At 34.0% G+C, this 18057-nt stretch overlaps 1 protein-coding gene across 8 annotated transcripts in view; it reads right to left on the reverse strand.

Moving 5' to 3' along the window:
• Positions 1 to 1244: 1244 nt before the first annotated feature.
• Positions 1245 to 18057, reverse strand: part of SPOPL (speckle type BTB/POZ protein like) — a 55750-nt gene continuing 38937 nt past the window's right edge. For 5 of the 8 annotated variants that reach the window (XM_070476268.1, XM_070476263.1, XM_070476267.1 and 2 more), the window contains 6 exons: positions 14033 to 14210; positions 13897 to 13952; positions 12115 to 12237; positions 8958 to 9100; positions 8815 to 8868; positions 1245 to 5516 (listed from right to left, as the gene is read on the reverse strand). In XM_070476268.1, the coding sequence (XP_070332369.1) occupies positions 5372 to 5516; positions 8815 to 8868; positions 8958 to 9100; positions 12115 to 12237; positions 13897 to 13952; positions 14033 to 14210 (699 nt within the window). In that variant the 3' untranslated portion in view covers positions 1245 to 5371. Of the gene's footprint in view, positions 5517 to 7951; positions 8006 to 8814; positions 8869 to 8957; positions 9101 to 12114; positions 12238 to 13896; positions 13953 to 14032; positions 14211 to 17601; positions 17699 to 18057 lie in introns of all 8 variants that reach the window. The other 3 variants (XM_020890455.2, XM_070476269.1, XM_070476265.1) reach the window with 3 other exon arrangements.

Below are 18057 nucleotides of genomic sequence, written 5' to 3' on the forward strand. Positions count from 1 at the left end.
TATACCTGAATCCTTTACAAATGGAAATTAAGGGCAGAGGGCAAGAGATGGAGGGAGAAGGGGAAATGAAGTCCTCATAACAGGGATGATAAGCTCCTTTGCCACCATCCACTGCAAATGCATGGAAACCTGGGCACAGAATGTAAGAAGGCAGCAATAATGTAAATGTCTCTACTTATGTCTTCTATCTAAAAATAGTGATCAAAGCAAATGCCAGTCTTGACTTCTCTTAGAAATGAATGAGGAGAGGAATGAGGAAATCACAACATTCAAGTGTTCTAAAATAAAGTATGAAGGGGGCCAGCTGCTGCAGAATAAGGGAGAAGGTCATATATAGTTCAAAGTTTACAGTATGACCACTTGTCCTATCTTACTGTAGCTGTATAGGTAATACTTTAAGTGTTTCAACCCTTTTATTCTTTTAAGGATAATTCAGTGTGTGTGTGTGTGTTGAGGATACAGACTTTTCACTGTACATTTCTGTCACTTTGGCCATGTATTTGTGTATGTATGTAAATTTTTGGCCACATTTTGTGGCATACGGGATCCTAGTTTCCTCACCGGGGATAGAAGCCATGCCCCCTGTATTGGAAGACAGAGTCTTAACCACTGGATAGCTAAGGAAGTTCTTGGCCATAACTTTTAAGCACTAAATATGTTGCTGCTATCAAGTTGGTCCAGTAATATGGTGTCCGAAAGTTGCTCTTTTTGACAGTAGCAAATAATTAGCTGCAATTAAAAAGGCGTAGGAGGGCCAGGGAAAAGGAATATTTAAGTGCTACATTAAATTACATAATATGAGCATTAAGTCATCCCAGAAAGGTGGTGAAAAGTGAAAGTCGTTCAGTTGTGTCTGACTCTTTGTGACCCTATGGACTATAGTCCACCAGGCTCTTCTGCCCATGGAATTCTCCAGGCAAGAATACTGGAGTGGGTTGCCATTCCCTTCTCCAGGGCATCTTTCCTACCCAGGGATTGAACCTGGTCTCCTGCATTGAAGGCAGACTCTTTACCATCTGAGCCACTAGGGAAGTAAGTACATATACATGCAACATCTCCAGATCAAGGAACAGGTCTTTAGTAGGTTTCAAAGAAACACTAGCCTCCCTATGTAGGAAAGACAATTACTATGCATAATTCTAAAGGTTACCACATCAAATACATAGCTCTTCTTGTAAAGCATCACAGTAATCTGAAAAAGAATTATTCATACTTTCCAAATAAACACAAAATAAACCACATAATTCTGAATAAGTAGTAACAACTTTATTTTAACTCAACGTGCTGAAATGCAAAAAATATTTTCAGCAATAAGATACAAAAAGTATGTATCTCATCATTTGACATCAGCTGATTAAAAATGAGGCTGAAAAGTTCAATGTGTCTTTATACATTTGAATCTTGAAAATCAATTCCCCCCAGAACTAATTTTTAAATAATTTCAGCAGACTTTTATTTTCAAAAATGGGACTCAAGTTATACCTTCATTCTAAAAAACTGAAGGCAAAAATTAACTGGGTTACAGTATACAATGATAAACTCTAACAACAGAAAAAGATTTAAATATAAGAATTCTTTTTCAAACGTAAAGTCCACATACTGAAAACAGAAGACACGGTGTGGTGATTTCATTCTGAGTGAAGAGGAAATCTCGCATGGTAGGCACTCAATATTTGTTCAACTGGACCTAAAATTTACATCATTCCATTTTAACACTTAAACAAAGTAGAGCTCATAATCTGTATAAAAGAGGTTTGCAAAATACTCTTATGTGTGCTGAAAGTGCTGTCTTTATAATCTGAAAACACTAAAACCCACCCACCCACCTTGTTTTGCAAGAATACACTGAATATTTTCATTTTACCCATTAAAGAGCATGAACATCCAACTCAAAATTATTCACCTCTTCAAGTAGACTTGGCTTTGAGAAAAGCTTGCTGAGCTGGACTTAAAACAACTTACTGAAGTCCCTAGTGTTCTATTTTAGTTAACACCAGGAAGCATACAAAGATTCTGTTTAGATTTTGAATTTATGCACAAAACTTAAATGGGTAAATAAATTAGTTAATTACACATCTGGCAATTTAAGCTCTAACTTAAATCTAGTTTAAAAATAAAACAATAATGTTCATGACAAATTTTTAAGAGATCTTCATTAACATTTTTAAACTCAATTTCAAAACTGATGTCCTAAAAAGGCACTGTTTTCACATTTCATCATGCAGTAAATTGGTCACATTTTTGAGAATTATAATTTCCTCAACTGTCCCCCCAAATAAAGCACATTTAAATGGAATACATTTCAACTAACCTAAACTTTCAACATTTAACTGAGTCCTATTTTCAGAAATTCACTTTTGAACATACCACACACAAATCCAAGCAAATATACATATACACACATACACACGCATACACACTTGCCTAATGACCACATAATACATGCAAGGATCTCCAATTACTATTTCAAGACAATGACACATGAGTATTCAAGGAGGTAACAATGGCAGGCCATATGTGATGGCACCTTCATATTTGTGCTCCAAATATCGATACACACTAAAATTAAAAAATGAAAAAGGCACAAATATAGTGTTTCTGTATCTCAATCTAAAGAACAGTTCTCCAACGGTTACTTTTATAATATGTAATGTTTAAGACCAGTAACTACTTTTCTAAGAAAGAGCTGTTTAGGTGACAAAAGGGACACAGGAGCAGGCTTTAGTTTAAAAGGCAACACTGCTTTGGACGAAATCTGTGTCTACTGAAAATCATGTGTATAGTTAAAAAAAAAAAAGCTATTAGAACACTCACTTCAGAATACATTAACAGTTTTACATTGCCTCAAGAACCCACAATACCAAAAATATACATAATAAATAAAAAAAATAAATCAACTACCATGTGATTCTGTTAACATAATGGTAGGCATTATATTATCTGAAAAGTGGACATTTCTACAAACGTGGATATCCTTAGAGCACAGTGTTTGACATTTTTGGTACAAAATGTGCTACCAAACTAAAAAAAAAATCTTTATAATAAAACCCTTCAGATTTGCAATAAACACTAAAGTAAGGGTAAGCTGAAATGTACATTATAGATGTTACCACTGAAGTCACTATGGTTAGAAATGTAGATTCAAGCAGTGAATTAATTCATAATGCATCTGTGTGCATTCGATATAAATGGATACACCAGTATTTTTTTTTAATATATGACAACAAAATTCTAGGGCCTCAGAGGCGAGTGTTTTTCTTCTAAGACCCTGGCAAAACCTCAAATCCTTAAAGTGTGTGTGTGTGTGTGTGTTTTTACACTGCACACTGTAAATTTAAAAGGCTCAATCTTACAGTTTAGTTAAGAAGTGAATTTCTGCCCCTTATAATACTCTTACATAGACTTCTGCTCCCTATAATACTCTTCCATAGGACAGAGTCCATTCATATGTAAGAATCCTTCGTCTATCCCAAGGTAGTCTTTCAATATTAAATTTAAGTTCATACAACAAAGACTCAAACTACAAAAGAAGAAATGAAGATATCTGAAAATACCATCTTTTCAAACTTCAGTCTGATGTGGATAACAAATGATTATTTGACAGTGTTTGTTCAGTGTAAATATGAATCATTCTTGGTATATTAGGATTTAGTAAATACCTAATAGATAACAAAAATAATATCTATTTTAAAACTTTAGCTTCATTTTTTTTTTCCTTTTGCCCTAATTTCAAAAACTAAATAAACGAATTATGCAAATTTTAATCTGGAGAATAGTTACATAGGTAAATATATAGATATAAGCATTCTTTTTTCCAGTGACACACTTTTTCCCCATGTGGTCACACACATATCCTGCCTAAGAAGCATACTACCACTGTTAGAGGAAATCCGATGCAGCACTTGACACTGATCACTCCTGCTTCGCCATGACAATGCACTAGAGCAGACCTCTGCTGTGAACAAACTGAAGATACGTATGTGTTTTAAAGCTAAAATTCATTTATAATAAAGAACTGGCCTGTGAAAAGCAGTTTATAGTTTATCCTGTTCACATTACGCATTATTTCAATTATTATCCACAACGTTGGTATAGTAACTGAGACAGACAGGAGAAACCTAGGGAGGAAAAAAGGTTTCAGAGTGTAGCCTGACATATTTCTGGGGGTCCTCTCCTTTGGTCTTCGAATAATAACAGTTCATTGTTTTTAGAAGGAGAGTAGACTAGGATTCATTTACTGCTTAGGTGCCTTCTCCAAAGTGTGATAAAACAGTAGTAAATTCAACAATGAATATCTGAAAGTCAAGCCAATGTAACTATAATTGGGAATACCTTTTTAAATCTATTATCACAAACATCCCAGTTGCCTCCATCTTTCTTAAAAAATTCTTTCAAAAGTTAAGACAATTAATTATACCACATCAATTCCCTCAAAAGAAAAAAAAAAAAAAAAAGAGTACCATTTAGCATATAAAAGTTACACGTTAAAAGTGCATATATATCTTCCTTAATTGGCCCAGTCATTAAATTTACATTTGGTCATCCTTACTTTTAACATATAGAATTCTTCATGTAAATGTAGGTCACTATAAATTAAAAAAAAATTAATTCAGCACTAAACATGCTTTCTTCTTATTGAAATCTTAACCTCAATCAGTTCTCAATCATTGTAAACTTGGATAAACTCACAAAGAAACACAAGTAAAGGTTTGTTATGCTTCTCTTAGTTTGTTGGACAGTTAACATATAAAAATCACAAATTTCACTAAAAAATGGGCCAACTCATTGCATATTTGCCCCCTGAAATGAAAAATAAATTAGAACTGAAGCAGTGTATTGCCATAACTTACCTTGAAGGTAAGCAGGTTCTCCTGTATTTATAGAACTTAGACTAGAAACATTACCAGTCATCTCCAACACAAGTGCTTTTTTAAAGGAAAACCTAGTTTTAAACTTTTAGTACAGGACAAACCCTACAAAATTCATCTGCCTTTCTCAAACTAATGGAAGATCCTTTTGAAACTTACTATCTTCAGTTATCAGTATTACTGCATTATGGAGCTAGTGCAATCCTGCATAGCCTTGGTCTCAATGACAAGGCACAATAAAAAAATTAAAGTATTACATGAACAAGAGAAGTCACTGAAGATAATTTAAGGCCTTGAAGTGAATTAGAGTATAATCAGTCTAATTTAAAGCTGAAGAATAAACCATAAATTATCCACCTGAAATGCAAGCAATATGCTTTTTCAGCTTCTGTTCTGTGGACAAGACAACAGAAACAACTCTTGCTTATGGTTTGTGTATTAGAATCCTTCTGGACCTGGAGGAGTAAAAGTCAATTCCATTTTTCTACAGTTTATGGAAGGTTTCAAGACTGTTTTAGCCGTTTTCGTGGAATACCAAACTGTGGACACTGTGCAGATGCTAGTGCTCGGAAGGCTTCTGCTACCAAATGTGGGTGAGACTGAATCATGGACTTCCACCCAGATGTTTCCATTATGTCCGCTGCTTGGCTGAAAAATAAAAGTAAGAGATGTTTACTAAGGAGTACTTTTCAAAATGCATTGTTGCACTGTCATTTTTTTTTTTAAATTTACAGATTTCAACATTCTGTCTCCCCTATGTATTCACACCACTTGAATTCATCAAAACATCGTCTTCACCTTATCGGTATTTTCTGTTGTAACTGAAACTGTGCAATGTTTCTGCAAATCCTGCCCTCCTCAATGCACGACACTGGTCTGCAGGGCTCTACTCCACTGTCACCACCCCCACACCCACTCACGCAAGAGCTCCTTTCTCTGGCTCTTACACACAGGCTTCCTCTGGAGTGCCACGTGCCGCCCTCCACTCTTCTTTCATCTTATCTCAGCCACTTTCACAATTTTAACTAGCATACTCAACAATGATAAACAGTGATTTGCTAAGTCCTAGACCTCCCCACAAGGTCTGTCCCCAACCGCCTGTTCTCTTTACTTGGATGTGCCTTGAAAGCCATACATTTCAGACTGAGGATAAGAACTCAGCATGTCTCTCTTGATCCCTAAATTCTTCCTCTTTCATTTCCAATCAGCTCATGCTTCCACCATCACCCAGTGATTCAAGTCAGAAACCTGGGAGTCACCCTAGATACCATCCTTTCCAATCAATCATTAAAGCCCTATTTGAATTCCCAAAGGTATCCTGAATCCCTAGTTAAGGCCAACAACATCTCATGCTTGAATTATTATAAGTCTCCTAATTTCTCTTCTACTCTCCTATCATGCTCTTCTCAAACCAGCTTCCATGCTACCTCAGCAATAACCACCTTAAAAAGGTCTTCTGCTGTCCTCCAATGCCAGTACACAGGTTCTTCAGAAGGAGAGATGAGAAACACAGCTTCTGAGTTCTTCCCCCAGCTTTCTACCTCCCATTCCATGCTTTGGCACTTTGTGTAATATTAACAACAACAACAATACTGTTTATTGGTAAAGGATGTACACCATGCTCTGAGTTAACACAATTACTCCAGCAGCAAATCCAGTTATCCTTGCTTGTCTCCTGTCTTCTCTGCTTTGTACCTACCTACCATCCAAATGATACCCAAATGTTACAGGCTGTGCATTCAAAATATTACATCCTTTTATTTCCCTCTAGTCCCACCATCACTAATCAAGTTCAATTTTTACCTTCATCTCTTGCCTGAACTACTTCAATATCTTTCTAACTGGCCTACCTACACATAACCATGCTCCTTAATTACCAACACCACCTCAACCGCCCCACGCTCAAGCACGTGGAGAGACTGCTAACACACACACCTGGTCATATCCTACTCCAGGTTAAAGTCTTTTACCGTATGCCCATCCTCTTTGAATAATGTCCAGAAGCCCTGTTATTTAGATGGCCTTCCATGATCTGATCTTTGCCTTCATTCTCCAGCTTCTCATACGCCTCGTCCCCAGACTGTTCTTTCTTATCTTCAAACTGTTGCACACCTGTATTTTTTTGGGGACATACCTTTCCACCTCTTCCCTCTTCTTCACCAGGGTAACTCCTGCTAATACTTCAGGTCTTTATACAACAATTCTTCAAAAGGACTTTCTCTGACACTTAGGTCAGGTCTCTTTGCTATACGCTCACATGGGTGTGCTCTCTGCCTTACCTATTATTATACTTTATTTCAACTACTTTGATTAGTTTCTGTATATTTCCTGTTAAACCATAAACTCCATGAAGGCACGAAAAACATATGCTGTGTTCATAAATATCTGTCAAATGAATGATCAACTATTGCTTCATGCATCTACACTTGGATTCAAGCGATGCTTTCTGTCTGCAATGCCTTTTATTTCCTCCTCAGTTCTGCTTATTCTTATTCAGATTTTAAGACAAAGCTCAGTCATCTCTACGTCTAAACCTCCAGCCTTGTGTCCTGCACATACCCTTCTTTATGACATTACTTACCATATTATAAGGAAACATGCATGGATGTGTTTCTGTCATTAGATAAATTTCTTAAGAACAAGGATTTTTCCTCATACTTGTTTTTACATGCAGCACCATGCTAGGCACATGTTTGCTGAACAAAACATTAGCTAATAACAATTAAAAAATTTGCCTGACAAAATTACTAGTGTACTTCCACGTTTACAATTTCAACTCATTGTTTAGAATCACAGATTATTAATATACCTGATGTTTTCATTGATTTAATTCAGTAAGTATCTATTGACAGTTTCTACATTATAGTTTCTACATGGGATAGAGAATAAGCTTATATTTTTTGACACTGTAAAATATTTTAACAGACTAAAATCAGAGATTGAATGTGGCAAAGTATGAAGCATCACAAAATTATCATTTGTTTTTTTTTTCTAGGAACACATACCATGATAATGTATTATCTATCACATACTGACCAATATATAGACTAGCTAGTATTTTAATATTATTCACTCATTTTTACCTTCAGAAAACAGAATTCACGAACTATTAAGAATTCAGTTAACCAACTTCAAATCTATCAAAACAGATGAAAGCAAGGGAATCGTAAGTCAAACATTCATTTTCTTGTCTTTGACACAATCTTTTTCTTACATCAATTTTTGATAATTTCCAAGAACAGAGTTTAACAGTTTATAAGCAAAAACTAATCAAAAGCAGATGCAAATTCTTCAACCTACTGACTCTCCTTTTGATTTTGAGTAACTGCAAAGAGTAAAAAAGTCACTCTAAAAGTGAGTGAAGAAAGGGGAAAAAAAGGGAATAATAAATTCTCATGGTTATGACATTCTGAAGATTCAGGCTTAGAAAGACGTCACGACTGCCCTGCTCCCTAGAGTTTTACCAGGGGAAAGATCAAATTGCTACCATTTCTGGAAGGCTAGGTAATTAACCTAATGCAGAATGTGATGCAAAGTACCTGGCTGCCCTAAGAAGCAGTGGCATTCAAATGTCAAGACTTTCCAGGCAAATCTGGAGGGTACATTTCCTCATAGGATAAAATAAATATTTCCCACATTTTTAGAAAGGCTTCCTGAAGCGGCAGGCATAGGGTCTCTAGTAATCACTGAAATACCTGGACTGAGCTACATGCCAATATGAACATATATGTCCATCCCAGTTCACATTATAAGCTGATCTACAAGGGAGCATAGCCTCAAGAATCCACTACGTGGTTAAATTATTATTTTTTTAAACTGGCAGTTTGCTTCATGTCACTAATATAGCTGGATTCATACTTATTGTAGATGAACAAAAGGCTATGCAACAAACACTTAATTTCATGTATGCAGATCAACTTTAAGTCAGAAACTGATGTCATCTTACTTGCTGTTCCAGTTTTTCCCATCTTTACACCCAAGTTGTCGAAGTACACTGCACCTGCATTGAAGATTTAAACACACTTAAGAAAAAGTCAGGTGGAAAACTGTTGAAGGTGTCATGTCCACTGAAATACAAGCACAGCTTACCTATTAATAAAGTCTATGGCTTGTGCTTTCAATTGTTCTGCACTGTGCAAATCTGCAAGGACAAGGGTATCAGCAACATTTTCTACTGAGAGGTTACTACACAAAGCTTCTTCACACATGACCTTCAGCCGTTCCAGTGCATACTATCCAGAAAGGAAAACACAACATTAAACATTTATTCAAACTACCAAGTTCTAAATACATGATATTTATAACTTAGAAAATGAAGTTAAAGCATATTACACATCGAACTGAGGGTACTTTAGTCTTTCAAGTTATTTTAAGTATAAAGAAAGTATGAGTTACTGCATTCAAGACAAAGACTAGTTTTTCTTAAGAAATTTCTATCTAAGTTCAAGATACAGGATGAAATGCTAACCCACTCCAATATTCTTGACTGGAGAAACCTGTGGACAGAGCAGCCTGGAGGGCTGAAGTCCAAAGGGACACGACCGAGTGACTGAGCACACATGTAAGGTACAGTGTATTTTTAAAACAGAGGTTTATACTTTAAAAACCTCTTAGTACTCAAAAAACAAACAAAAAAATACCCTTACTACTCAATACTCTTAATGAGTATATTTCTCTTTTCTACTATTTTAAACACCAGTCAGGACACTGCATATTGTCACTACTTAATCCTGAAGAAAAATTATAAAGATTAATACTCATAACCATAACTTGTATTTGACATACATGTGAAGAGAACATACTTGGCAGCTTTAGTGAGGTGTAACTGACATACAAGAAAATGCACATATTGAACAAAAGTTCATACAGCCACATAATCATCATTAAATCAAGAGTGAACACAGTTATTATCCCCAAAGTTTTCTTCTACCTCTTTGTAATCCTCTTTTCTCACCCCACCCCAGGCAAGACCTCTGATATGTTTTCTACTGCTAGAATTCACATTTTCTGATGTCTTCTATAAAAGAAATCATACAATTTGCACTTGTTTTTATCTGGCTTCCAGTCATTATAATTATTTTAAGATTCACGCATGCTATTGTTTGTGTATCAGTAGTTCTATGCTTTTTATTCTCAATGGTATCCCATTGTCTGCTGATGAACATTTGGGTGTTTCCAGTTTTTAGCCGTTACAAATAAAGCTGCTATAAACATTCATATAAGTCATTAAATGGGCATATGCTGTCTTTTCTCTTGAGTATAAACCTTTAAATAAATGCACTGGATAATATAGTTAAGTGTAAAACTTAAAAAAAATTGCCAAACGGTCTTTCAAAGTGGTTGTATCATTTTACACTCTCATAAGCAGTATATGAGAGTCCACATCCTTGACCAGACTTGGTATGGTTTTAATAATTTTAGCTGTTATAACAGTCATAGAAGTATCTCACGGTGGTTTTAACTTACAAACCCTAACGAGGTACAGCATCTTTTGATATACTGAATGGACATTATTTTAAGAAGTGTCTATTCAAATATTTTTATTTTTAGAAATAACTTTGTTTACTTATAATTGTTTTGAGAGTTCTTTATATAGTCTGAATATTGAAGTCCTTTATCATATATCTGGATAAAAGCTGTTCATCAGCTATGCTTTGCAAATATGTTCTTCCAGTCTGTGGCTAGTCTTTTTATTCACCTGTGTCTTCTGAAGAAGTTTTAAATTTCACTGAAGCCCAATTTATCATTTTTCCTTTTAGGTATTTTTGGTGTCATAGCCAAGAAGTCTTTGCCTAGTGTAAGGCTATGAAAACTTTCTCCTATATTTTCTTTTAGAAGTTTAAGACTTGTTTAGGTTTACAATCTATTATGTGTTACTTTTTGTATATGATGTGAGGTACACATACAGAGTTTGGTTTTTTTCAAGAGTTCAACCACAGTTCATCTTTTTGGTACAGACTACCAATTCCTACAGGACCATGTACTGAAAAGACTATCGTTTCTCCAATCAACTATTCTTGCACTTTCATCAAAAATTATATAGTCATACATGTGACAGTCTATTTCTGTACTGTCTATTCTGCTTCAATGAGTTATTTGTCTATCCTGTCACCAATACAACGATGTCAAATACTAAAGCTTTATGAATTCTCTATTTTATTAATAATCTTTTTCAAAGTTATCTGATTATTCTAGGTCCCTGCACTTGCATGTAAATTTTTAAAACAGCTTGTCAATTTGTACACCTCATCCCTGCAAAGGCAAGCTAGGACTTTGATACTGACATGCTGGTTCTACTAATCAAAAGAGAAGTAAAATTTTTCTAGTCCATTAACAAAACTTTCTCTCCATTTACTGAGGTGTACCTGAATTTCTGTTATCAGTTTATTCAGCATACAGGTCTTGAACAACTTTTGTCAGACTCATGTCTACGTATTTTGTATTTTTCATTCCATTATAATGGCATTTCTACATTTAAATTCTGAGACAGTCACAGATTTGAATAAGTTGTAAGAAATAAGACTCCATATACACTTGTCCCAGTTTCTCCCAATGGTAACATTTTTCAAAATGAGTGTAATTATCACTATAAATATGTATTCATGTATACACATACAGACATATACATGGACAGAAGTAGCATGGATATTAGTACTTTTGGAGAAAGCTCCCAATGAGTTTTAGCATTTTCAGGACTGAGAACTACTGGCTTTGAAATTTCCTGCCACTTTTACACTGTTTCCCTATCTTCAAGAAATAAGCACTGTAAAAGAACATTACAAAATAAGATTTTTTTCTCTATATCCTTGTATCAAAAAAGAAATCTTATGAATACAGGATTAAATGAGAAAAAATACACAATATTTTCTTCCTTTTTTATAGATAAATGTCATGCACTGTATCTTAAGACTATCTCAAAATTGCAATAAGTTATACACACTACTGTGTGTGTGTGTTCTCATAAAACAGAGTAAAGATACACTCAAAACTACTGATTCTCAAGTTAACATTCCATTTGTTCCATATATTCTAAATTAGCTCAAGGTATTTTTATGTCTTATGATTTAAAATTTTTTCATTTCCATGTTATCCCACTGTGTTATTTCATAATACTCTCAAGAGGCATCCACGAATAGTATAAATTAATTCAATACTTCAAGTTACAGAGGGTTCTCATTTGATGACAGCTTTCTAGATATGTCAAGTTTGAGGACATTTTTCAGCTCTTTAAGACCTAATTACTTACTTTGTCTGCAGCTGCCAACAAGTTGTCAGCCATTTTGTCAAGGTTTGGTGCTTTCCCTGTGTAAATGAATCTCATCATTTCTTTAAAAACCTCAGGGTCTACATCATTTATTTCCACTCGATTCTGGTATTGAAAACATAAAAGATGTTGTATTTAAAAAAAAAAAAAAACACATAGACAATGAACCAGAGCAAAACTGACAATAGTTTTAAAAGCCCCAAATCTGCACTTAAGCAATGTACAACTCAAATATTCATTTTAAAAGTTAAGCAGGCAGGTCTAAGAAGAAATATACCAAGTCAAGCACTACCATGTAGAAATAGAAACCCCAGTTTCTCAGTTAAAAAGTCAAATACAAATAAAAATAAATCTGTAAGGCCAAACTAAATATATCTTTATTCAGTTTCTGACCACTATCTTAGAGGAAGATGGCTATTAACTTTTTTTGTTTAAAAGAATTAGGTTGTAATACCATGCCTAAGACCCTATAATGGTTCTTAGTCCCAACTTTAAGTAAAGATAAGGTCACGTATTTGAGAACGTATCAGAGTTCACAACCTCAGAAATCTCCTACAAAAACATGATATTATCTCCTGGTACATCATCTCTCTGCTTGGGACATTGGGACATACTCAAGCCCAAAGACGACTGGTTGCTTTTTAACTCCTGAATCTTTGTATTCGGTTTCTCTCCTGAGATCAATGAAGTTAAATATCTAACACTATATATATATATCTAACACTATATGTGTGTGTGTATGTATGTATATATATAAAACAATATCAAACATTTCTGACCTTTTGATGACAATAACATTTGACATCATTGACCAGAAGACTGATCACACTATCGGGCCAGACCAACAATCAAAAGAAAGAAAGCAGCTACTTTATTGCAGCCTCTAGTTCTGCAGGGAGGAGAAAGCTGAGCCACATAAATAAACTTAGGAGTTGCAATAAGTTGGAGCAATAAGGCTAACATGTAATACAATCAGCAAAAATCAATCTCTGGTCTTTAGTCCGACTACATTTCAAAATGGCAGATGAGAGAGAAATATCTGGGAAAACCAAATGGGTAGTATTACAGTTCAAGTAGACTAATAATAAACATAATTTATGTCCTTTATTGGGCTTCCCTGGTGGCTCAGAGGTTAAAGTGTCTGCCTGCAATGTGGAGACCCGGGTTCGATCCCTGGGTCGGGAAGATCCCCGGAGAAGGAAACGGCAACCCATTCCAGTATTCTTGCCTGGAGAATCCCATGGACGGGGGAGCCTGGTGGGCTACATTAGTCCATGGGGTCACACAGAGTCGGACATGACTGAGTGACTTCACCTATCACCTATGTCCTTTGTTAAATATAATACACAATATTCTTATTATAGTGATAAAAAGAATGTAGGAATTGTTTCTGTTCTAGAAAACAAATTCCAAAATCAACTCAAAAGTGCAACTCAAAAGTCTAGAAAGAAGGAATATACACCTTAACTGGAGAACTCTCAAATAGGTATGGATCAGAACAGTCCTTTCAGATAGCTATCATTTTGATAACAACTATCCACTTATTTTGCTATTGTGACACTTCACGATAGCAATAGCTGTTATTTGGAATGTTAGTCCACATTAAGCTACATCTGTTTTCCTACTATAGAACCCATTTCAACCCATCCTCTTATTTCTTTCTAAAATCATAACAATAAGAACATGCACTGTTACTTTTAAAATATACATTCCAATATTCTACATGTATATAAATTAGATGTGAGCCCTTTAAACAAAGTTTACCTTTTTGCTTTCTTCCATTTCATGTTCAAACATGGCATTAAAAACTGGGGATCGAGCTGTAACAAGATTAAGCATCATTATTTAATGCAAAACTTTATGAAAGAAATGCAATATATTACTCCAAAGTAGAAAGTACCTGCAAGAACAGATTTATGAGCTTTAAATTCTTGTCCTCTCACAAAAAAACTGCAATCTGTAAATCTTGTGTTTTCCCAGAGATTACCTAAATCTTCTGCTAGTCGGCATTCAGGCACCTTTAACGTGTTTGTATTAGTATGTCCTGATATATTTACTGAATCTTGGACCACACTCACCTAATAAAAAAAGGACAGCAAGAAAAAATACTTTCATAAATTAATATCAGTAGTAAGCTACTAAGTTTCAACCTAAATTTATCATTAAAATCATGTAGAAAATTCAATGTACTCCTTATCAAAAATGCTAACATCTGGGAACTGAGTTTAAAGCCACATATTAAAGGAGGGAAATGATACAGAAAAAAAACTGAAACGAATTAGATAAGTTTAAGTGACATTTTACGTAAATAAATGGCTTACTGATTCCTGAGAATGCTCAATTATTAAAGTAATCACAAAAACTATTTCTCAACAACAAAAAATGGTCATAATATGATTCCAAATTCAAATAGGAGAAAATACTTTTGTGAGGAGAAAAAATTTGCAATTTTCTTTATTTCCTCACAATACAGAACTATCAACATTTAAAGTTTATCAAACATACAATAAACACAGCATAACACTTATGACATTTTAGAATATTTTAAAATGTTGTTTAAAACTACAGACTATAATATACAATTTGGGCAGCATTTTAAGTGTTGTCCCTATATGTTTCAATGCTAGTAACACTGATTTAAATATTTAGCAATATTGATTTAAATTTTAAAGTATAAGAATTCTCATAAAACAATGTAATTTTAGTGTTCATGGAAATCTTTCATGAAAAAAACAGTAAGAATAATATAACTTAGTTTGATTCGAAGACCTTTAATTTACGTATGAAATAATCAATCAATAAAAGTAGGTTTGATTAAAACATTGCTTTTACATGGAGCCCAACATAATATGGATTAAATTATTTCTCATTAAAGATTTTGAATCTTTTGATATTTTGAATGAAATCTTAAAACACCATAAAGTTTGGCACAAACTTTAAGAAAAGGAATACACTATTAATATTACTAGAAATTTCATATTTAAGAAGTGGAAGAAAATACTACCTCAACTAGTAAAGCAAATGTTTCAGAGCAAATGAACCATCTTTCACAAAAAATGCTGTTGTGGTTACCTACATTTTTAGCTGCTAAGTTTTGTGGTTGTTTGTTTTGCAGCAATAGATGACTGTTAATTTAAAGCCGTATTTCATAAGGTTTTCTTTAATTAAAAGTAGGTATGTACATGGACAAATAAACTATGTAGAAATTGTACACTGGAAATGGATAAAATGGACCAAATTACTAACATGCTAAGAAAGTATAATAGTCTAATATAAAATGCTTGAGAATATTAAGTCTCATTAGTCCTTACTCACCTAGATGTAATAACGTCTATTTCATACAAATGAACAGACACTTCTAAAGAAAATCTTTATTTTCTGAGGATATTCTCACTAATCTTTCTGTTTCCCTGATTTTATTAATCTTTTTGAAATCACATGCTATAAAAATCATCTAATCCAATCACCTTATTTTATTAAAAAATTTGAAAAAGTGAGATTCAGAGAAGATAACTCAAGTGTCCTAAATCCACTGCTAGTCAGTATCAGAGGACGACTAGATCTACATTCCCATATTCCCTTTTTTAGCATTCTTTGCACTATACAGTATTTCTCTGGATTTTTTTTTAAGGTAGTAGTATTAACACTTTAATGCAATTATGGCTCTGAAGGGATTTATTGCAACAATCTTGTAAGAAGTTTTTTCAAATACAGGAGCTAAGACATTATACACATAAATAAGTCCTCCAATAAAAATTCCATTAACTTTTAATTATTAATTATTCAAATTGTTTCTAAAATTTTACAAATTACAAAACAGGCAGGGGGAAAATCTTCAGTAATTTTTACCTGATTGCTGTTATATCATACATTATAACTTAATGATACTTAAATAAAAAATACTGGTATCACTATTCAGGGTTTAGTCAAGGGTCACAAAGACACTATTTACTTGTTCATATCAGCACTGCTCTTATAACTTGTAGTGAGCAAAAGCTGGAGTGAATTAACAGATCAGTTACTTGCATAAAGTACATAGTGGAGTAGTGCAGTCATAAGAATGTGATCATATTTAAATTTAGGAAAGGATTTCTTAAGTTCTATTTATTGTTTAATTATCCTAACTCAAAACAATATATTTAATGTGAAAGTTTCACAAAAATCAGGTGATAGAAGGAAAAAAGATTAAAAAAAAGATATTTCATAGATATTGATGTTATATTTGACTATATATAATCATAATTCAGAAGGATTTTTAGTACTGGTATACATGTCTACATATAATTATCACAGCAGCCACAAATTCTAAGTAAGACAGAATTAACATTTCATACACTCTGAAGAGTATTCAAGGGACTAGAGAGCAGAAATTAATGATCTAATTTAAACTGTTATGCAATGAGTTATGATGATATTTTTTCTGATACCTATAATCAAGAAATTGGTAAAATTTTAGCTTTTTCTAGCACATACTCAAATATAGATAATGAACATTCTTAAGAATGGAACTTAGAGTAAAAAAAAATTCAGAAGAAAGGCTGAGATTCTTTTCTGAAGTGGTTGGTTCTTTCAAAATAAAATGACAAATGCACAATACTCAAAACTGACAAATGCTGCAAAGTAATACCTCAAACCTGTTTGATGGCTCTTTTTCAAATTTGCTTTTGGCTCAACTCTGAGGATATAATTCAGACTAAAGATGACCACGTGCAGGCTCTAATCAGCTATGACTGTCCTAGAAATCTGGGTCTCCCCTAGTGTGGAATTAAGGTGACTAATGGTTCCTATTTTTAAAACTCTCTCAATTCTCTAAACAAATTGTAAAGACTAGCTAGGAATTTACAAAGGTGCACAGTACTACAAATCTTGATGCTCTAATCAACTATTGAACCATCCCTCACACTGGCTCCAAAATGAGAAACTTCTAAGTAGTCCAATTTCATATCACTTTCCTGAACAGTGGGTCTCAGACTTCCTGGCTTTTAAATATAGGTATCCTTTTTTAGAAACTGGGTGATAGAAATATGGTTGTCAATTTTCCATTTTGTCATTTTTAGAGAATAAAACCCAACTCCCATCCATTACCAAAAGTATATTAAAACAGAAAGGATAACTTAGTAACAGAAAAATAGGAGGAAAAAAAAGTTCTAAATGAATTAATTTAATTTTATGAAAAATTCATTACCTATTTATCTATCTGTATATAGTCTTCTGTTTACTACAGACTAGCATGGGTCTATAGATTGAGACTATTTAAAAATCTGTTGGATTCCAAAAGATAAATTAATCTAACCAATTTTCTATTTTTCCTACTTAGTCTTCAATTCCTGTTTTCTGCATCATTTTGGAAAAGAAGAGGCAGAAAGAACTGTTTACACTGACAGAAATTTCTAGCTCTGGCTACTTGATTCATAGGACTTGCAAGATTACTTATGTCTTGCACAAAAGGGTAGCAGCAAACTGCCTTACCTGTCTACAGCACCACTTGCAGGGGAGGGGGAGGAGGCAGTTCTTTAGGCAGTGCAGTGCAATGCTTCCTCCTCTTCTGCAAGCAGTGCTGGAGATGCTGTAGAAGGAAGGGCATCAATGAGAGGTACGGAAGAGACGGTGGACGGCATGAGGCAAGTTTGTTTAAAGCCCACCTATGTTAAATACATTGCCCAAGGTATGAATGTCTGTATCAGTAAAAGTATGTATTATAGTATCTAACACTAAATGTGATCAACTTAAAATGTATGTCACTGGTGGGTTCTATTTTTAGGAGGTGATGAGCATGCAAAATTTAGCATGTGGATAAAAAATATACTTCAAAAACATGTATCAAAATAAATCTTAGTTTCAGCCTTCATTCTGAATTTTTTAGTTGTCTAGGTTCCAATAAAATATACTTAGGGAAGCATACTTTAGTAAACAATATTTCAATTC

This window comes from Odocoileus virginianus, chromosome 13 (assembly GCF_023699985.2).
Source record: "Odocoileus virginianus isolate 20LAN1187 ecotype Illinois chromosome 13, Ovbor_1.2, whole genome shotgun sequence".
Lineage (NCBI taxonomy): Eukaryota > Metazoa > Chordata > Mammalia > Artiodactyla > Cervidae > Odocoileus > Odocoileus virginianus.